At 40.8% G+C, this 22934-nt stretch overlaps 2 protein-coding genes across 2 annotated transcripts in view; both read left to right on the top strand.

The window, feature by feature from the left end:
- LOC309963550 (tumor necrosis factor receptor superfamily member 10B-like) overlaps positions 1-17080 on the top strand; it is a 48604-nt gene extending 31524 nt beyond the window's left edge. The window contains exons 8-9 of the mRNA XM_082841996.1: positions 13413-13488; positions 14676-17080. Of these exons, the coding sequence (XP_082698122.1) occupies positions 13413-13488; positions 14676-14989 (390 nt within the window). The 3' untranslated portion in view covers positions 14990-17080. The remainder of the gene's footprint in view (positions 1-13412; positions 13489-14675) is intronic.
- The window catches only part of ENTPD4 (ectonucleoside triphosphate diphosphohydrolase 4), a 424151-nt gene that overhangs the window by 307321 nt on the left and 93896 nt on the right, over positions 1-22934 (top strand). The gene's annotated exons all lie outside the window — the stretch shown is intronic.

Raw genomic sequence — 22934 nt, 5'->3', positions numbered from 1 at the left:
CCCAGAGGTTTGTGGGATATAGAAACTGCATCTTAAAGGGTGCACATAAAATCTCACAACCACTGGGACCCAGGGAAGAGCAGAAATTTGAAAGAAGTCTGGGTCAGACCTACCTGCTGATTTTGGAGAGTCCCGGGGAGGCAAGAGGCAACTGGATCTCATCCTGGGGACACTGACACTGCTGGTAGCAATGTGGGGGAGTTCATTCTACCACATGGACTCTGGTGCTGGCAAGCACCATTTTGGAATTCTCCCTCTAGCTTATTAGCCTTGGGATCCAGCCCTACCCCCACCCACCAGCCTATAGGCACCAGCACTTGGATGCCTCAGGCCAAGCATCTAGGCAAGCAGGGACACAGCCCCACCCACCAGCAGGCAGCCTGACTTAAGACCACCTGAGCCGACAGTTGCCCCTGGACGTCCTTGTCCACCAGTGGGCCCGGGACCCAGCCCTGCACACCAGTGTGCGGGCACTAGTCCCAGGAAATCATAGGGCCCTGCAGCCAGAGACCCAGCTCCACCCACCAGTGGGCAGACACCAGCCCCAGGATCTACTGCGTAGCAGCCCCAGGAACACTGCAGCCCCTCAGCTGCCTTGTCAGGACCCAACCAATACATCAGCAGGCTGGCATCAGCTCTGGGACCCCACTGGGCTCCAGCCATGCACAACAGCAGGCCAACTACAGGCCAAGGGGACACCTTGAGCCCCTCAGCCAGTGGCCCCAGGATCCAATCCCACCCACTAGTGGGCTGACACCAGCTTCGGGACACCCACAGCTCTGCATCCAGAGATCTCAGGATCTGGTTCTGCATACGGGTGACTGGCACTAGCCCTGATAACCCCTGAGGGGGACCACATCAACATACATTGTAATTAAAATAGCAAAAATTAAAGATAAAGAGCGAATATTAAACCACAAGGGAAAACAACAAGAAACATACAAGGGAACTCCCATAAGGCCATGAGCTGACTTTTCAGTAGAAATTGCAGGCCAGAGAGAGTGGCACAATATATTTAAACTGTTGAAAGGGGAAAACCGACAACCAAGTATACTCTAACTGGCAAGTCTCCCATTCATATTTGATGAACATATCAGAAGTTTTACAGACCTAATGAAGCTAAAAGAGTTCAGCACCACCAAGCCAGATTTACAAGAAATGTTAATGGGACTTCTCTCAGTGGAAAAGAAAAACCCACAACTAGAAACACAAAACTTACAAAAGTAAAAAGTTAATTGGTAAAGGAAAATACACAGTAAAGGTAGTAAATCAACCACATACAAAGGTAGTAGGAAGGTAAAAAACAGAAGTAGTAAAATTATCTATATACACAATAAGTAGTAATGAAATATAGAAAACAAAATGATATAAAATATGATGTCAAAAACAGAAATTGAGGCACAAGAGGAATCAAAAAGCAGGGTTTATAAAATTCTTTTGAAATTAAGAGATCAGCAAATTAATCACACAAATACATACAGATAGTTTGATTATATAAACCTCACAGTAACCAGAAATCAAAAATCTATATTACATACACACACAGAAGAGAAAGGAATACAAACATAACAATAAAGAGAGTCATCAGTCACAGGGAAGAGAACAAAAGAAGAAAAAAGGAAAACTAAAAAGAATTACCCCCCAAATCTGAAAACAATTAACAAAATGACAATAAGTACACACTTGTCAATAACTACTTTAAATGAATAAAGACTAAATGCTCCAATCAAAAGACATAGAGTGGTTGAATGGCTACAAACCAAGATCCATATATATGCTACTTCCAAGAGACCCACTAGCTCTAAAGACACACATAGACTAAAAGTGAGGGGGATGGAAAAAAGTATTCCATGCAAATGGAAATAAAAAAAATCCAGGGTAGCAATACTTATATCAGGCAAAATAGACTTTAAAATGAAGACTGTAACAAGAGAGAAAGAAAGACATGACCTAATCATCAAGGGATCAATCCAAGAAGAAGATATAACAATAGTAAATATATATAGACTCAATATAGTAGCACCTAAATACATAAAGCAAATATGAACAGACATAAAGGGAGAAATTGACAGTAACACAAGAGTAGGGGATTTTAACACTCCACTTACATCAATGGACAAATCATCTGGACAGAAAATCAATAAGGAAACACCAGCCCTAAAAGACACATTAGACCAGACGTACTTAATTGACATATATAGAACATTCCATCCAAAAGCAGCAGAATATACATTGTGCTGTACAGAAGTGCTCATGGAACATTTCTCCAAGATGGATCATATACTAGGCTACAAAACAAACCCAATAAATTTAAGAAATTTGAAACCATATCAAGCATCTTTTCTGACCACAACGCTATAAGACTAGAAATCAACTAGTAGAAAAATAAACTGCAAAAAACACAAACATGTGGAGCCTAAACAGTATACTGCTAAGCAACCAATGGATCACTGAAGAAATCATAGGAGAATTTAAAAAATATCTGGAGACAAATGAAAATGAAAACACCATGATCCAAAAATCTATAGGACACAGCAAAAGCAGTTCTAAAAGGGAAGTTTATAGTGATATAAGCTTACCTTAGGAACCAAAAAACATCTAAAGTAAACATCCTAACCTTACACCTAAAGGAACAAAAAAAAAAAAAAAGAAGAATAAATAAAATCCAAAATAAGTAGAAGGAAAAAACATCCTAAAGATCAGAGAATAAATAACTGCAATAGAGACTAAACAAAAAAATAGAAAAGATCAATGAAATTAAGAGCTGGTTCTTTGAAAAGAAAAAGAAAATTGAGAAACCTTTCACCAGACTAATCAAGAAAAAAAGTGAGTGGACCCAAGCCAATAAAAATCATAAGTAAAACAAAGAGAAGTTAAACCAACACCACAGAAATATAAAGGATCATAAGAGATTAATACAAACAACTATATGCCGATAAATTGGACAACATAGAAGAAATGGAAAAATTCCTACAAATGTACAATCTCCAAAGACTGAACTAGGAAGAAATAGGAACAGACCAACTACCCATAATGAAATCAAATCAGTAATCAAAAAACTCCACAAAAACAAAAGTCCAGGACCTGATGGCTTCAAAGGGGAATTCTACCAAACGTTTAGAGAAGAGTTAACACCTATCCTTCTCAAACCATTCCAACTAATTGCAGAGAAAGGAATGCTTCCAAACTCATTCTATGAGGCCAACATCACCCTGATACTAAAAGCTGACAAAGATATCACAAAAAAGGAAATTATGGTCCAATGTCACTGATGAACATAGATGGAAAAATCCTCAACAAAATATTAGCAAACTGAATCCAACAATACAGTAAAAGATATATACACCATGATAAATTGGGATTTATCCCAGGGATGTAAGGATTTTTCAACATCTGCAAATCAATCAATATGATACACCACATTAACAAACTGAAGAATAAAAACCATATGATCACCTCAATAGATGCAGAAGAACATTGTGACAAAATTCAAAATCCATTTATAATTAAAAAGTGGGCATAGAGGGGACACACCTCAACATAATAAAGGCCATATATGACAAACCCACAGCTAACAACATACCCAATGGTGAAAAGCTGAAAGCATTTCCTCTAAGATCAGGAACAAGACAAGGATGCCCATTGTCACCATTTTTATTTAACATTGTGTTGGAAGTCCTAGCCACAGCAAACAGACAAGAAGAAATACATATAAAAGGCATCCAAATTGAAAGGGAAGAAGTAAAACTGTTACTGTTTGCAAATAACATAATAATATACATAGAAAATCCTAAAGACACCCCTAGAAAACTGCTAGAGCTAGTCAATGAATTTGGTAAAGTTGCAGGACACAAAAGTAATATACTGAAATCTGTTGCATTTCTATACACTAACAACAAACTATCAAAAAAGAGAAATTAAGGAAACAATTCCATTTACCATTGCATCAAAAAGAATAAAATATCTAGGAATAAACCTACCTAAGGAGGTTAAAGACCTGTACTAGGAAAACTATAAGACACTGATGAGAGAAACTGAAGATGACACAAACAAATGGAAAGATACACTGTGTTCATGAATTGGAAGAATTAATATTGTTAAAATGACCACGCTATCCAAGGCAATCTACAGATTCAATGTAATCCCTATCAAAATACCAATGGCATTTTTCATTGAAATAGAACAAATAATCTTAAAATTTGTGTGGAAACACAAAAGACTTGGAATAGCCAAGACAGTCTTGAGAAAGAACAAAGTTGAAGGTATTATATTCCTTGATTTCATACTATACTACAAAGCTACAAAAACAGTCACACAGACATACTATACTACAAAGCTACAAAAATAGAATAGAGGGCTTCCCTGGTGGCGCAGTGGTTGAGAGTCCGCCTGCCGATGCAGGGGACACGGGTTTGTGCCCCGGTCTGGGAAGATACCACATGCTGCGGAGCGGCTGGGCCCGTGAGCCATGGCCTCTGAGCCTGCATGTCCAGAGCCTGTGCTCCACAATGGGAGAGGCCACAACAGTGAGAGGCCTGCGTACCGCAAAAAAAAAAAAAAAAGCCCAGAAAGAAACCCATGCACTTAGGGTCAAGTAGTCTATGACAAAGGAGGCAAGAATATACAATGTAGAAAAGACATTCTCTTCAGTAACTGATGCTGGAAAAACTGGACAGCTACATCTAAAAGAATGAAATTAGAACATTTTCACACACCATATACAAAAATAAACTCAAAATGGATTAACAACCTAAATGTAAGACCAGAAACCATAAAACACCTAGAAGAAAACATAGGCAGAACACTCTCTGACATAAATCATGACAATATTTTTTTGGATCTGTTGCCTAAGGCAAAGGAAACAAAAGCAAAAATGAACAGATAGACCTAATTAAACTTAAAAGCTTTTGCACAGCAAAGGAAACCACTGACAAAACAAAAAGACACCCTACTGAATAGAAGAAAATATTTGCAAATGATATGACCAATAAGGGGTTAATATCCAACATATATAAATAGCTCATGCAACTCAATATCAAAAACAACAACAACCAGACAACTCAATTAAAAAACAGGCAGAAAACCCAAATAGACATTTTTCCAAAGAGGAAATGCAGATGGCCAACAGGTACCTGAAAAGATGCTCGACATCACTAATCATCAGAGAAATGCAAATCAAAACCACAATGAGATATCACTTCACACCTTTCAGAATGGCTAGCATCAAAAAGACCATAAATAACAAGTTTTGGCAAGGAAGTGGAGAAAAAAGAAGCCTCATACAGTGTTGGTGGGAATGTAAATTGGTGCAGCCACTGTGGAAAACAGTATGGAGGTTCCTCGAAAAACTGAAAATAGAACTACCATGTGATCCAGCAATTTCACTACTGGGTAAATATTTTATTAAAAGTGAAAACACTAATTCTAATGTTCACAGCAGCATTATTTACAATAGCCAAGATATGGAAACAACCTAAGTGTGCATCAACAGATGAATGGAGAGGCAGAGTCAAGATGGCGGCTTGGGAAGATATAGAATTCATGTCTCCCCACAACTAGGGTGCCTGCTGGACTCTAGTGGGGGACCTTGATGCCCACGGAGAAAGGAGGAACCCCCAAGCAAACCAGTAGGACATGCGGGGCCTGAGTGGGGAGGAGAAGTGAAGGCTGGACAGGACCAGCACCCCTGAGGGGTGACTGAGAGGGAGGGGTTCCCCATGCTTGGAGGGACCCTCAGGGGCTTGGATCAGGGGGTAGCACACTGAGAGTTTCCCCTGCCCAATTGGCTGGGGAAGTCTGCCTGGCTCTTGGGCCAGGTCCTATCCCCTCAGAGGCCCCCTCCAGGCTGCATTGGTCCTGGGAGCATAGGAAGGAGGCCAGGGGGGAGAACAGGAGAGGCAGGCAGGAGGAGCCCTCCAGGACCAGAGGAGCTGGAGAGGAGCAGAGAATGTTTGCCCCACCTACTCAGGTCTGGGAAGCCTGCTGGGCTTCTAGGTTGGGCCCCCACGCTCTGAGACCAGAGACCTGGGCCCCTTTTCAGGCTTGAGCCTAAGCCCTACCCTTCACACACCTCAGGGTGTGTTCCAGCCCCGTGAGCCCTAACCATAGGCCCCACCCAGTGCCCAAACCCCGCCACTGCTTAAACCCTGATGTCCACAGCCAAGGCCTTTTCCACCTTTTATTTTTTCTTTTCCTCTTTTTTAATACTGTGGTCCTGTTTTACCTTCCAGTTGTTGTTTCATCTATATTTTTATTTTTATATACTTTCTAACATATTTGTTAGTTTCTGAGTTTAATTTTATTTTTTACTGTTTATTATTGTTCTCCTTTTTTTTTTTTTTTCTTGAAACCCTCTGCATCTTGTGGGATCTTGGTTCACGAGCCAGGGGTCAGGCCAAAGCTCCCGTGGTGGGAACTCTGAGTGTAAAACACTGGACTAACAGAGAACCTCAGACGCCAGGGAATATTCATCAGAGTGAGGTCTCATGGAGGTCCTCATCTCGGCACCAAGACCCAGCTGTACCCAACAGCCTACAAACTCCAGTGGTGGAAGCCTCAGGTCAAACAAGTAGTTAGACAATCCCACCAATCAAAAAAATAATAATAAGATGGCAAAAAAATAGGTCACAGATGAAGGAGCAAGGTAAAAACCTATAAGACCAAATAAATGAAGAGGAAATAGACAATCTACCTGAAAAAGAATTCAGAGTAATGTTAGTAAACATGATCCAGAATCTCAGAAATAGAATGGAGGCACGGATTGTGAAAATACAAGATATGTTTAGCAAAGATCTAGAATAACTAAGGAATAAACAAACAAGAGATGAATAACACAATAACTGAAATGAAAAATACACTAGAAGGAATCAATAACAGAATAACTGAGGCAGAAGAACAAATAAGTGAGCTGGAAGACAATATGGTGGAAATAACTCTGAGAAGCAGAATAAAGAAAAAAGAATTGAAGACAATCTCAGAGACCTCTGGGACAACACTAAATGCACCAACATTCGAATTAGAGCGGTCCCAGAAGAAGAAGAGAAAAAGAAAGGGTCTGAGAAAATATTTGAAGAGTTTATAGTGGAAAACTTCCCTAACATGGGAAAGGAAAGAGTCATGCAAGTCCAGGAAACACAGAGAGTCCCATATAGGATAAACCCTAGGAAAAACACACCAAGACACATATTAATCAAACTAACAAAAATTAAATTCAAAGAAAAAATATTAAAAGCAGCAAGGGGAAAACAAAAAATAACATACAAGGGAATCCCCATAAGGTTATCAGCTGATTTTTCATCAGAAACTCTACAGGACAGAAGGGAGTGGCAGGATATACTTAAAGTGTTGAAAGAGAAAAACCTACAACCAAGATTACCCAGCAAGGATTTCATTCAGATTCAACAGAGAAATCAAAACATTTTCAAACAAGCAAAAGCTAAGAGAATTCAGCACCACCAAACCAGCTTTACAACAAATACTAAAGAAACTTTTCTAGGCAGGAAACACAAGAGAAGAAAAAGACCCACAAAAACAAACCCAAAACAATTAAGAAAATGGTAATAGGAACATACATATCACTAATAACCTTGAATGTAAATGCATTAAATGCCCCAACCAAAAGACACAGACTGGCTGAATGGATACAAAAACAAGGCCTATATATATGCTATCTACAAGAGACCCACTTCAGACTTAGGGACACATACAGACTGAAAATGAAGGCATGGAAAAAGATATTCCATACAAATGGAAATCAAAAGAAAGCTGGAGTAGCAATATTCGTATCAGATAAAATAGACCTTAAACTAAAGACTGTTACAGGAGATAAGGACACTACATAATGTTCAAGGGATCAATCCAAGAAGATATACCAATTATAAAAGTTTATGCACCCAACATAGGAGCATCTCAATACATAAGGCAAATGCTAACAACCATGAAAGGGGAAATAGAAAGTAACACAATAATACTAAGGGACTTTAACACCCCACTTATACCAATGGACAGATCATCCAAACAGAAAACAAATAAGGAAACACAGCTTTAAATGACACAATAGACCAGATAGATTTAATTGATATTTATAGAACATTCCACCCAAAAGTGGCAGAATACACTTTCTTCTCAATTGCACATGGAACATTCTCTCCAGGATAGATCACATCTTGGGTCACAAATCAAGCCTCAGTAAATTTAAGAAAATTGAAATCATATCAAGCATCTTTTCTGACCACAACGCTATGAGATTGGAAATCAATTACATGAAAAAAAAACTGTAAAAAACACAAATACATGGAGGTTAAACAGTGCACTACTAAATAACCAAGAGATCACTGAAGAAATCAAAGAAGAAATTTTAAAAAATACATAGAAACAAATGACAATGAAAACATGATAAGCCAAAAACATATGGGATGCAGGAAAAGCAGATCTAAGTGGGAAGTTTATAGCAATTCAATCTCACCTCAAGAAAGAAGAAAAATCTCAAATAAACAATCTAACCCTACACCTAAAGCAACTAGGCAAAGAAGAACAAAGAAACCCCAGAGTCACTAGAAGGAAAGAAATCATAAAGATCAGAGCAGAAATAAATGAACTAGAAATGAAGAAAACAATAGCAAAGATCAATAAAACTAAAAGTGAGTTCTTTGAGAAGATAAACAAAATTGATAAACCCTTAGCCAGACTCATCAAGGAAGAAGGGAGAGTACGCAAATCAATAAAATTAGAAATGAAAAAGGAGAAATCACAACTGACACCACAAAAATATAAAAGATTATAAGAGACTACTACAAACAACTATATGCCAATAAAATGGACAACCACGAAGAAATGGACACATTCTTGGAAAGGTACATTTTTCCAAGACTGAACTGGGAGGAATTAGAAAATATAAACAGACTTATCACAAGTAATGAAATTGAAACCATAATTAAAAATCTTCCAACAAATAAATGTCCAGGACCAGAGGGCTTCACAGGTGAATTCTATCAAACATTTAGAGAAGAGCTAACACCTATCCTTCTCAAATCCAAAAAACTGCAGAGGGAGGAACACTCTCAAATTCATTCTACGAAGCCACCATGACCCTGATACCAAAACCAGAAAAAGATATCACAAACATAGAAAATTATAGACCAATATCACTGATGAACATAGATGCAAAAATAACATAAACCACAGCAAAGAGAATCCAACAACACATTGAAAGGATCATACACCATGACAACTGGGATTTGTCCCAGGAATGCAAGGATTCTTCAATATACGCAATCAATGTGATACGCCATATTAACAAATTGAAGAATAAAAACCATATGATCATCTCAATAGATGCAGAAAAAGCTTTTGACAAAATTCAACACCAATTTATGAAAAAAACTCTCCAGAAAATGGGCATAGAGGGAACCTACCTCAACACAATAAAGACCATATATGACAAACCCATAGCAAACATCATACTCAATGGTGAAAAACTGAAAGCATTTCCACTAAGATCAGGAACAAGACAAGGTTGCCCACTCTCACCATTCTTATTCAACATAGTTTTGGAAGTCACAGCCACAGCAATCAGAGAAGAAAAAGAAATAAAAGGAAGCCGAATTGGCAAAGAAGAAATAAAACTGTTACTGTTTGCAGATGACGATACTATATATAGAAAATCCTAAAGATGCCACCAGAAAACTACTAGAGCTAATCAATGAATTTGGTATTGTTGCAAGATACAAAATTAATGCACAGAAATCTCTGGCATTCCTATACACTAACAATGAAAAATCAGAAAGAGAAATTAAAGAAACAATCCCATTTACCATCATAACAAAAAGAATAAAAAACCTAGGAATAAACCTACCTAAGGAGGTGAAAGACTTGTACTCAGAAAACTATAAAACACTGATGAAAGAAATCAAAGATGACATAAACAGATGGAGAAATATACCACATTCTTGGATTGGAAGAATCGATATTGTGAAAATGACTATACTACCCAAAGCAATCTACAGATTCAATGCAATCCCTATCAAATTACCAATGGCATTTTTCACATAATTGGAACAAATAATTTTACAATTCATATGGAAACATAAAAGACCCCAAATAGCTAAAGCAATCTTGAGAAAGAAAAATGAAGCTGGAGGAATCAGGCTCCCTGACTTCCAACTACACTACAAAGCTACAGTAATCAAGACAGTATGGTACTGGCACAAAAACAAAAAGAGAAATATAGATCAATGGTACAGGATAGAAAGCTCAGAGATAAACCCACACACATATAGTCACCTAATTTACAACAAAGGAGGCAAGAACATACAATGGAGAAAAGACAGCCTCTTCAATAAGTGGTTCTGGGAAAACTGGACAGCTACCTGTAAAAGATTGAAATTAGAACACTACCTAACACCATACACAAAAACAAACTCCAAATGAATTAAAGACCTCAATGTAAGGCGAGACACTATAAAACTCTTAGAGGAAAACATAGGGAAAACACTCTTTGACATAAACCACAGCAAAATCATTTTTGACCCACCCTCTAGAGTAATGAAAACAAAAACAAAAATAAACGAATGGGACCTAATTAAACTTAAACTCTTGCACAGCAAAGGAAACCATAAACAAGACGAAAAGACAACCCTCAGTTCTCACTATGGAGAACAGTACGGAGGTTCCTTAAAAAACTAAAAACAGAACTACTACATGACCCAGCAATCTCACTGCTGGGCACATACCCTGAGAAAACCATAATTCAAAAAGAATCATGTACCACAATGTTCATTGCAGCACTACTTACAATAGCCAGGACATGGAAGCAACCTAAATGTCCATCGACAGATGAATGGATAAAGAAGATGTGGTACATATATACAATGGAATATTACTCAGCCATAAAAAGAAATGAAATTGAGTTATTTGTAGTGAGGTGGATGGATCTAGAGTCTGTCATACAGAGTGAAGTAAGTCAGAAAGAGAAAAACAAATACCGTATGCTAACGTATATATATGGAATCTAAAAAAAACAAAATGGTACTGATGAACATAGTGACAGGGCAGGAATAAAGACGCAGACATAGAGGAGGGACTTGAGGACACCGCGGGGAGGGGGAAGCTGGGGCGAAGCGAAAGTAGCATCAACATATATACACTACCAAAAGTAAAATAGATACCGAGTGGGAAGCAGCAGCATAGCACAGGGACATCAGCTAGGTGCTTTGCAATGACTTAGAGGGGTTGGATAGGGATGGTGGGAGGGAGGCTCAAGAGGGAGGGGATATGGGGATATATGTATGCATATGGCTGATTCACTTTGTTGTACAACAGAACCTAACACAGTATTGTGAAGCAATTATATTCCAATAAAGATGTATTTTAAAAAAAAGAAAATGTGGTATATACATACAATGGAATATTGTTCAACCTTAAAAAATAAGGAAATCCCGCAATATGCTACAACATGGATGTGCCTTGAGGACATTATGCTAAGTGACATAGGCCAGTCACAAAAGGACAAATACTGCATGATTTCACTTATATGAGATATCCAAAATAGTCATACTCACAGAAGCAAGAAATAGAATGATGCTTGCCAGGGGCTAGGGAGAGGGGCAAATGGGTAGTTGCTAATCGACTTGTATAAAATTTCAGTTGTGCTAATCGACTTGTATAAAATTCAGTTGTGTATAAAATTTCAGTTGTGCAAGATGGATCTGCATTACCACAATGTGCCTATAGATAATAATAAATGTATTGTACTCTTAAAAATCTGTTAAGAGGGTAGATCTCATGTTAAGTGTTCTTACCACAATAAATACAAAAAAGAAAGAAAAAAACCCAGATTAATGGATACGAAGATGTGAGATATACATGTATACACACACACACACACACACACACACACACACACACACACACACACAATGGAATACTACTCAGCCGTAAAAAAGAATGAAATTTTGCCATTTGCAGCGACATGGATGGACCTGGAGGGTATTATGCTTAATGAAATAAGTCAGACAGAGAAAGACAAATACTGTATGTTATCACCTAATGTGGCATTTAAGAAATAAAAAAACAAATGAATATAACAAGAAAGAAGCAGACTCACAGATATAGAGAACAAATTAGTGGTTACCAGGGGGAAAGGGAAGGTGGGAGGCCAAAATAGGGGTAGGGGATTAAGAGGTACAAATTATTATATACAAAACAAATATCTACAAAAATAGATTGTACAGCACAGGGAATATAGCCAATATTTTATCATCACTTTAAATGGAGTATAATCTCTAAAAATTCTGAATCTGCATTGTACACCTGATACTAATATAATATTGTAAATCAACTATAACTCAATGAAAAAATATATGAATGAAAAAAGGAGATAGCATTTCAAGTCAAGGGTTTTTATTATGACTCAATAAGATTTGAGTTCTTCAGATAAGTTATGACTATTTCTTGTCAAAGCTGTTTCTTTATTACTCTTAATGGTTGGATCCTCTTATAATCTCATCTTCTAATATGTTGTTTCTGCTATGTTTTTAACATTCATCAAGACATGCACTCATTTTTAAGTACTGTAGCTTAAACCTTAGGTTTTTAAAATGTACAGCCATATTAAAATCGTAATTATTTTTTCTGCCCCCTTCCCCTAGTCTTGCCTCATTTTTGCGTCACATCTTGCTTGCTGCATAGTCCAGAACTTATGTTCAAAGATGCTTAGAGAAGGCAGATATTTTGGTCTTGATTTGATTCCATTGGGAATGCCTCCAACATTTCACCATTAGGAATGATGCTGACTCTTGTGTTCATATAGAAAATTTTATCATTGTGGATGCAGCCTCCTATTTTTAGGTATTTTTACAAAGTCAGAGTTCATGTTTACTTCTACCAAATGCCTTTCCAGTCTCCATGGAGGCTATCAGATGCTTTCATTCCCTTATTTAGGCTATTGATATGGTACATTATTGCTGATCAAAGCACCTTCATGTACATGGAATAGACACTTACTTTAGATTTTCCAAAATGCCCTTGTAAATACTCTTCATTTGAGTCACAAGAAGGCTGGGATGGAGTGCTTGTCTCCTGACGAGGCGGGTGGGAAAGGACTAGAAGGGCAGAAGGGACTGTGTGGGTGCTGGGAATGTTCTGTGTCTTGATTGGGTGATGGCTACTCAGCTGTATACAGTTGTCAAAACTGGAGCAGATACTTAAGAAGTGAGCATTACTGCAGGGAACATGTCCCTCCATGAGTACATGAGCCTGTGAACTGCTCAGGGTGAGAGGTTCCTCTCCATCTCCACAGAGACCCGGGAGGGAAGGTGGCTGCCCATGTCACGCAGCGGGCTGGTTGCCGGGCTCAGTTCTGGAACCCAGGACCCCTGATTAAGACCAAGGCTGTTCTCCACTGTGTTTTACAGGAACCAACAGAAGACGAAGCATCTCACACGAGAAGAAGGCTGCTGGTTCCAGCAAACGGTGCAGACCCCACTAAAAGTGAGTGCTTTCCCCGGGCACTGGGGCAGGAGTGGAGGGAGGAGGGACAGTGCCCTAACTGCCGTCCCCATAGCTGTTAGGGCAACTCAGAGCAGGGATGGCTTGTCACTGGACCTTCGGGACTCTAATTCCCTCTCTGCCCCCTCTTCTTCTCCCCACCCTGCACCCCTCTGTCCCCTAACAGTGTCCCCTAACACCTCCCTGTCCTTCCCTGCCCCCCATCCTCCCTCCTCCCCTGTTGCTCAGGGCCAGGTTGGCCCACCCTGAGGCATCTAAGGGGCTGTGCCGTCCAGCAGGGCACCCAGGGGCCGCAGGAGCCTGTGGAGCATCTGACCTGTGGCCAAATCTGATGAGCTGTAGTGTAACTCGATACTGTATTGCAAAGAACTGGTAGGAAAAAGGACTGTAATATGTCTCATTAACAGTTTGTTGTATACTGATTACATGCTGAAATGAAAATTTTTAGCATATATTGAGTTAGTACCCTCTTTTATGAAAATTAGTTACTACTTGTTACTTTTTACGTTTTTCAGTGTAGCCGTTAGAAAATATAAATTTGTATCGGGGCCCGCCTTATGCACCTATGGGCGGTGGTGTGCACTGCACTTCACGCACGTCTCACTGAATCCCCAGTACAGTCCCGTGAGGTGGGTGGTGCTTGCTCCATTTTATGGGTTAAATTCTTGCTCCGAGTCTGTCCCCATCTCCTCTGCCACAGTGTCAGTCAGCGAGGCCGAGCTGGGTGTGAGGCCAGAGACCGTCCTCCCTCCAGGCCCTTGCTCTGTCCCCACTGCAGAGGTGGCAGCCAGGGGACCTCACTCTCGTGAGCACGGCAGGTGTCCTCCTCTGAGGTCTGTTGCACCGCTGTGTCCCGCCCTCTGTCTCCTACCACAGACTGCCTTCTCCCTCCATGACGTCCATCTCCCCTCCCTGGTGGGCCCTCATCCGCCCTTAGGGCAGGACTCTCTGGAGACCTGGACTCCCTGCAGTGCCTTGGGCACAGGTGAGGCCCATGCAGTGTGGCCTGATTCTCTGCTGATGGGAAGCATGTCAGGGACGCAGAGCAGCAGGTTCACCAGCAGAGGGCGCTCCTCAGCTCGCACCCTGGGGTCTAGGCCTGACCGAGGGTCCTCTGCCCTTTCTGAAGCCTGTCCCAACTCTGTCTCTGTGACTTTCCCTCAACCTAGGTCTGAGACTATTCTTCGATTACTTTGCAACCGCCGTGTCCCCTAACTCCTGGGACTCACTCATGAGGCAGTTGGGCCTCACGCGAAATGAGATCCTTCTGGCCAGAGAAGGGGTCCGGGTCCCTCGGGATGCCTTGTATGAAATGCTAGAGACCTGGGTCAGCAACAAGGGACGGGCGGCCTCAGTCAACACCCTGCTGGATGCCTTGGAAACGCTGGGGGAAAGACTGGCAAAGGAGACAATTCGGGACCACCTGTTGGGCTCGGGAAAGTATGTCTATGAAGATGGTGAAGCAGGCTCTGCTGTGTCCTGAGTCTAAAAGAATCTCTTTATGAAACTACAGCTTCCCTACTTTACCTTTTCTTCTGGAAAGGGACACATGATTGGACACCAGCCTGGATGAAACAGCCGGTACTTGACGAATACTTGAAGGAATACTATCATCCGATATATGCAGAAGTTGTAGAGTTCTAGAACTTTTCAGTAAAATGAGTAATTTTTATGAAATGTCATTGATAAATGATGGTGGAAATATTTATAAATATTTATGCTCGTGTATGTACTGAGAGTTGATTTAGGATGTCATTTAGTTCAGAGCACTTTGTCATCCTACCAGAACTGCACGTTTTACTTGTATTTTTTATTTTGGGACATCCATCCATGTTATGTGCGTACTTAATTATGTCTAATGACGACTTAATATTTTATGATAAGCATCTTTCCATTTTAATATTTTTGTATAGATTTATATGAACGTGGGAAACCTTTTGGAAAGGTTACTTACTAGGTTGACTACGTGGGTTCCCTGGAAGGGAGCAGGCAACCATAAAATCAGTAAAAATACAGAGCAGGGAGGACGAAGCCCACTGCAGTGGGAGGCACTGGTGGCATCAATTCTCCCTCATACGGGAGTCTGGCTTTGTCTAGGATTAGATGACCAGCAACTTTTAAAGTGTCCATCATTTCCAACTGACAATTTTATAGGTGTGGGATTATTTATATTATTTATTGGTAGATGTTTACAAATGAGGAGAGAGTGAGGAGAAGTAGCATCCACATGCAGCCCTGTGTCTGGTATCCATGAACTGGGCTGTCATGCGTGGGCCTCCTCCTGTTCATCTATGGACCTGAGTGGGAAGGGTGGGACATGGGTGGGACACGTGAGTGTCAAATAGCTTCTATGTCATGTGCCACGTCTGGTTTTGTTAGTGAACCTTCAGTTCTATCTGGGCTCCGGGGAGAGAGGACAGGGATCTGCTCCTAGTGTCTGCCATGGTCTCTGGGAGGAAGAGGGGACAGTGCTCATGGATTGTGTTCAATGTTGGCTGACTCAGCACTACTAGATGAGCCCTCTCACTTACGGTGGTCTGTGAATCTGGGTCCCAGAACAGCCTTTTTAGGGTACAGATTCCAAATATGAGGAGCTTAGTGCCTCTGTAAGCATCCCACTTCTGCATGAAAGGGAACACATAAACACAAATTCTTATTTTCTTTTTACCATTAGAATGTATACTTTATTTTTTAAAAATTTTCCATTTTTAAAAATTGAACTATAGTTGGTTTACAACTAAGCCTTCACGCCACAACTAATAATCTCGTGTGCCTCAACAAGAGAGCCCACGTGCCACAACTACAGAGCCCACACACTCCGGATCCCTGCACGCCGCAACTAGAGAGAGAAAACCCGTACGCGACCACTAGAGAGAAGCCTGAGATCCACAACTAGAGAGAAACTGGAGCAGACTACGCACCGTAACGAAAGATCCCGCATGCCTCAACAAAGGTCCCTTGTGATGCAACTAAGACACAACACAGCCAAAAAAAATAAAGAAAATACATAAATAAAATAAATAAATATTAAACTCTCATCCACTGCTGGGATGAGTGGAAAGTGTGCAACCTCTTTGGAGATGTCTGGAAATACCTGCCAAAGCTGAATATACACATACCTTTTAATCCAACAATTCTACTCAAGGGCTTCTGTGAAATACAAGAGAAAACATTTGGAAGTGAAATGAAATGAAAAACTGGGAAACCTCTAAAATACCCATCAAGAGTAGAACTGATCATAGAATTCAATTCACACAATAGAGTCCTCTAGAGCAAGGAGACTGAATAAACTATAACTACATGTAACAGTATTGATGAATCTCACAAATACAATGTTAAGACATGAAAGATTGACAACTGGAAATGAATTCTACTTATGGAACATGCAGAATCTAAGGTGTCAAAAGTGAAGGTGGTGGTTTCTGTTGGGTGTTGATGATAGGAAGGAGGTGTGAGTGGGGCCTCTGGGGTATTGGTCACGTGTTGCGTCACTATGTGAAAATTCATCCAACTTATGAAAAGAGCACAAATATATTCTTTTGTATGTATGTTATACTTCAATAAAAACTTTAAAGTGTGCCTCATAAAAAGATGCTGTTTGAGGGTGCTGCCAGTAGATGCCCTTATGTGCAAGGGGCTTAGGAAGGGGCTATCCTGGGGGACTCTGCCAAGGAATGGAGGCCAGGAAGACATGTAGAGGGAGGAAATGGGAAGTCCCAGGGGTCTCCACAAAGACAGCAGAGGCAACACAGCCCCTCCCCCAGAGAAACTGAGGCCCTGACAACAGGCAAGGGAAGAACGGAAATGGCCTTACTCACTCGGCAGATGGCCTTCCCTCTCGAGAAGTCCCCAGCACACAGCATGTCCTCGTGCACAGAGAAGTTCTTGCCTTTTCTAGGTCCATATAATATATTACAGAAGTTGTAATTCATCTACTCACCCCTCCATCCATTTGCCCATGCACCCATCTTTTGATCCGTCTCCACTCACTCCATCTATCTCTGCCTACCATCCTTGCACCCACCCACCCATCTTCCCTTCCAGCCACTCATCCTCCCACCTACCTTTCGCCCATCCATCCTCTCATCTAATCACACATTTATTCCTCTGTCCTTGTGTTCAGTATCTTTTAGACACTAATGATACACAAGAACATTTTTACTTGGGGGAGCCAGTGACACCGAGCAGGGCCCTGTGGGGCTCCTGGGCACAAAGCCTTTCTGTGTCCCCCATTTCTTTGATTACAGGAGATAGACTTCATTCAGCCTCCATGACCTTCTCTGAGTTCCACTGGGCAGATTCAAGGAGTTGTTAATTAGGGAAAGGAGGGGATGCGAGACCAGTGAGAAACAGTCAAGAGAAACAACAGTGCAGCCTTGGGGCAAGGTCCTGGCTCCCCATCAACGGATACACAAAACAATATCTTTGAGCTGTTTTCTGATACTGAAACCCCCTGCAGGTGGGAGAAGTTAATGACTAACAATGGTATGCTGCCCACAAGCATGTAGACCCCAGACCAGTTGGAACCTGAAGGTCGATGATGCTGACTCCTACTTACCTCACAACCACCTCATCAGAAGAATGTCTAAGGGCTGATCATGCATCTTTGAACCATTACTTTAAAACTTCTCACTATCCTCTCCAAGGAGACAGTTTTTCGAGGCAGGAGCCTGCTGTGTCCCCCTTTGCCTGGCAAAGTAAGAAAGCTATCCTTTTCTACTTCACCCAAAACTCTGTCTCTGAGATTTGATTTAGCGCCGGTGTACAGAGAAGCTGAGCTTTTGGCATCAACAGGGTAAATGAAGTAAATAAGACAAATTGTTTTAGATCTAAGAAGTGGTGTAAAGGAAGTAAAACAGGGAGATGTGCTATTATGGGTTGCCTGTTGTAGCTCATATGATCAAGTAAAACTCCTCACAGGAGCAGCTGAGTTGTACATGTAAAGAAATGAGTCATGCCAAGGTTAGCAGGGAGAGCAAGTGAGGACAGGGAGGCAGCCAAGGTGGAGGCCCTGAGGTGGTGATGGCCTTGGCATATTCAAGCAGGAAGGAGGCCTGCTGGCTGGGATGGTGTGGGTGAGGGATGTAGTAGGAGATGAGCAGAGAGGAATAGGGGCCAACATTACGCAGGGCCTGAGAGCCAAGGTAAGGAGTTTCGACTTTTTTCTAGGCATAAATGAGAAGGCACTGAGGGTAATGAGCAGGAAACTGGCATGAATCCTGCTTTAAAGCAAACACTCAGACAGCTATGTGGAGACTAAAGTATAGCACACAGGGTGGGATCTCGGAGACCAGTCTGGAGGTCCAGGCAAGAAATGAGGGTCTATAGGACCAGGGTGGCAGCACCTGGGGTATCTCCTAGGTGCCAGGCCCTGCCTGGGGCAGAAGCTGGGATATTAAAACAAGAAATACAGGGTTCCTGTCCTCAGGGAGGAACAGTCTGTGTGTGTGTGTGGTGTATGTGTGGTGTGTATGTGTTGTGTACGTGGTGTGAGAATGCTGGGAACGTGGTTGTTTGTCCTATGATTAGGGACTGTTCCTGACACACTACTAGGCAATGGCCAGGGATGCTGGCACATCCCACCCAATGAAGACAGGCTCTGTTCAAAATGCCTGTAGCACCTCTGTTGAGAAACACGGTACCAAATTATGACCCTACAAATAATTAACATATATATTCTTTTTCCTCCTAATATGGAACCATAAGCATATCCTCAAACCATAAACATGCCTTTCCTTAATAAAGACTCTGGCTCATAAGTCTTTGCCTACATTTCTCCTCTTTCAATCTTAAAAACCATAATTTTTTTCCTGTGTTACTCAGTTCACCTAATAAGCTTACAAAGTAGATAGCTGAGCTGGGTTGGGAGAAGAGTAAAGTGAGGTTCAGAGAGTGAAACACTCTTAAATCATAATCATTCTAACTTCATCAGGCAGGCTCAGAGGGGAGAAGTCATACATGTGTTTTCCTTCCACTTTTCCCAAGCTCCTCTTATAGCAATGGGAAATCAGCATATTTGTCAGTGGCCTGCAATGGGCCAGAGCCCAAGCATGACCTTTGAGTTGAAGCAAGTCCTCTCAGATCCATGGTTGATTAAAACCTTGGAATCCAGAAACAGAAAGACTTCAAGAACCCAGTCTTGATTCAAAAACTCAAAGATTCCCACACTTTCAGTGCAAAGATTTGCACTTAGGGAAACTGAAGCTTCATTTATTTATTTTTATCTTATATTTTTGTAACATCTTTATTGGAGTATAATTGCCTTACCATGGTGTGTTAGTTTCTGCTTTATAACAAAGTGAATCAGCTATACATACACATACATCCCCATATCCCTTTCCTCTGGCACCTCCCTCCCTCCCACACTCCCTATCCCACCCCTCTAAAGGTACATGGGATCTTCCCATGGGATCTTCCCAACAGGTTATGGGATATTCCAATCAGGGAATGCTAATGTAAAAGACAGTTCATGGTGGCTTAAGGAAAGTAGGATGTGTGCTTTCAGAAAAGAAGGTATGAGGAATGGAAATGTATTTTGTTAGAAGGAAATATGTGATTTTGTCCTACAGCTGGTTATTTCTGAACGGAAAAAAGAAGGGACAAAATACGGCTACAGAAAGTTGCAGAAGATTTGTGGAAACGGAACATTGAGAAAAGAATTTTGTATGTGGTCGGGATTTTCTAAGGTTGGATTAACTTTAATTAGGTAACTGGGTCTTATCAAGAGTAGGCTGATATAAGACTGGATTTGGTTTCTTTCTCTCTTAAGAAAACAACATTTTCTGGGAATGCTCCTTTTGATAACAGATTGTGTGAGTTTCTGTGCCTTTAAGTGAGCTGTACTTACTTTTGAAATCTTTTTTTTTTCCACCTTTGGTCAAGGAATAATTGTATCACAGCAGCCTATGATTCTATTTGACTGGGTGTTTTAAAAGTTCTGGAAATGTTTGACAGATTTCCCAAATATCAAATTCTAATTGGAATTCTTTTGACCTCAGTTAATTTTGGGATGCTTCATGGGGCCCCTGGAGCCTCCAAACAGAGTTCCTAAACTAACTGTGTTCACGTGGTATGTTAAATTACATGGGAAACATTGTCGAAACTCATTGTTGCCTGTGTCAGATGGAATCATCAGGCTCTCCCCAGTTTTCTCATAGCTGCCAAACAGATAGGGGAAAAGGTTTGGCGTTGTTCTGCTGTCTAGTCTGTCACCTTATTCTATGTCCAAAAAAAAATCCCCTGTGGGAATACTCCCAATGTAGGCCCATAGGTCCTGACCTCCGTAGCATTTCCCATTGCACCCAACTCCAATTCCTCCAGGACTTCCTGTTTTGCACCTCTAGGACCCCTTTCACTCAAGGCCTTGGCAGCCCATACCATTTGTTACAGACTACCTATTGGACGGCCACTTCCAAGCAGCCCACATCCTAGGCTTTAGAGATGCTCAAACTTGAGGAATACCCCCAGCATAGGAAAATATTATAGGACAAAAGCCTCCTGGTAGACGTCTCTGGGACACTGTACTTCATTTCTAGGAGCGCTTTTTCACAGTTCCACGTTATTCAACATGGGATGATCCTCGTCTAATCCAGAAGAAACACCTCTGGATTGTATCCTTAAAAATTGGAAATTTTCAAAAGAGACGGATGAAAAGGGAAAAACTTAAACTCTATTGTAACATTGCCTGGCCATCGTATAAGTTGGGGAATGGGGAAAAATGGCCTGAAAATGGGTCTCTGTAATATTACCTTGCAATTGGATCTCTACTGTTGCACGACAAGGAAATGGGCTGAAGTTCCCTATGTTCAAGCCTTCATGGTCCTGGGAATTCCCTGGCAGTCCAGGGGTTAGGACTCTGAGCTGTCACTGCTGAGGGCCTGCCTTCGATCCCGGGTCAGGGAACTAAAATCCCACAGATCATGTGGGGCTGCCTAGAAAAAAAAAAAAAAAACCTTTCACATGGCAAAAAAATACCACAAGTAACATCAAAAGACAAATGATTGGAAGACAAGTATATCACCATATAAATCAATATCTTTCACAGTTGAAGGGTTAATATCACCACTTTATAAGAACTTTTAAGAACCAAGAAGAAAATACCAGATGTCCTATAGAAAAATGGACACAAGACATGATCAGACAGTTTACCAAAAGAGGTATAAAGAAATGAGAAGATGTTCAACTTCACTCATGATAAGAGAAATGCAAATTATAACTACGCTGAGATACCATTTCTCACTCATCAGCTTGACAAAAATTCAAAAGCTTGACAGTGCTCTGTATTAGTGACACTGTTAGGAAATAGACATTTTAATATATTGTTGGTGGGAACGCAGAATGGTAGAAGCCTTTTAGAGGGGAACTGGCCAATATTTAAACTGTATATACATACATACCTATTGACACAGCAAGCACACTTCTAAGAATCTAAAGAGTCACTTGCAGTTTTATGAATATACACAGGCACACGGTTCTTTTTCACAGCATTATTTACAGTTGCAAAATATTGAAAATGGCTTGAATGTTTAAGTATAGGAGGCTCTATCAACTGCAGCATATACACAATGGAGTAAAACGCATGTGAGAAAAAGTCTGAGAAAGAAGATATTAATGAAATATTATGGAGGAAATGTTATTAAGTGAAAAGAGCAAGGGAAAAAAGCATATATAGTTTGTTACCTCTTGTGTCAGAAAGAAGGAAAAATAATGAACATAGTATTTGACTATATATCCTCAGTCTTGGGCAGTTTATCTTTATATGTTTGTTAGAATTACAAAGAACTCTTCAACTCTTCAGTAGGTTTGGTTCTTATAGCAGTACGGTGAAGCAGTTTTGAAACTACTTTGGGTGCATTATAGGATTCAGCAAATGAGTACATGTTGTTGGGAGCCTGGGTTCTCACTGTGGAAGAGAAGTCATACAAATATGGAATGGGACAAAGCAGGGAAGAATCCCACGAGGATGAGCGGGAGTTGGAAGTACTGGTGTGAACTTAAGATTTGGTAAGATCTGTATACGTGTGTCTGTACATGCTTATGTGCCCATGCATATTTGTATGCATATATATTTGTATATGTGTGTATACACCCATGTATTTTCTATGTCTGTCCACTGAAAAGTCCAAGAAGAATGCTCCAGTAGCAGTGAGCACATCTAGCAACCAGATCTTAGTCTCTTTCCAGATCACATCTTTGCTTTGCTTTTTCCCCCTGCCCTATCCTGTCTTCCCCACTCCCCTGTTGATGAGAGCATTCTCTCAATCATTGCCCCATGTGTCCCCGTTGAAGTTTTGCTTCTGGTGAGCCTGACCCAATGCAGTTGGTACTGGCAGTAGTCCTAAGAAGCAGATGAGACTGTAGAGATGAATCACCTTTTAGCTAGAGGCAAGGATGACCCCACGTGTAGTGTTAGATGGAGTATTCCTAAT

Source organism: Leucopleurus acutus, assembly GCF_964270905.1.
Source record: "Leucopleurus acutus genome assembly, chromosome: 7".
NCBI classification, from domain to species: domain Eukaryota; kingdom Metazoa; phylum Chordata; class Mammalia; order Artiodactyla; family Delphinidae; genus Leucopleurus; species Leucopleurus acutus.
The sequence above is the reverse complement of the archived record's forward strand: the minus strand, read 5'-3'. Positions and strand labels throughout refer to the sequence as shown.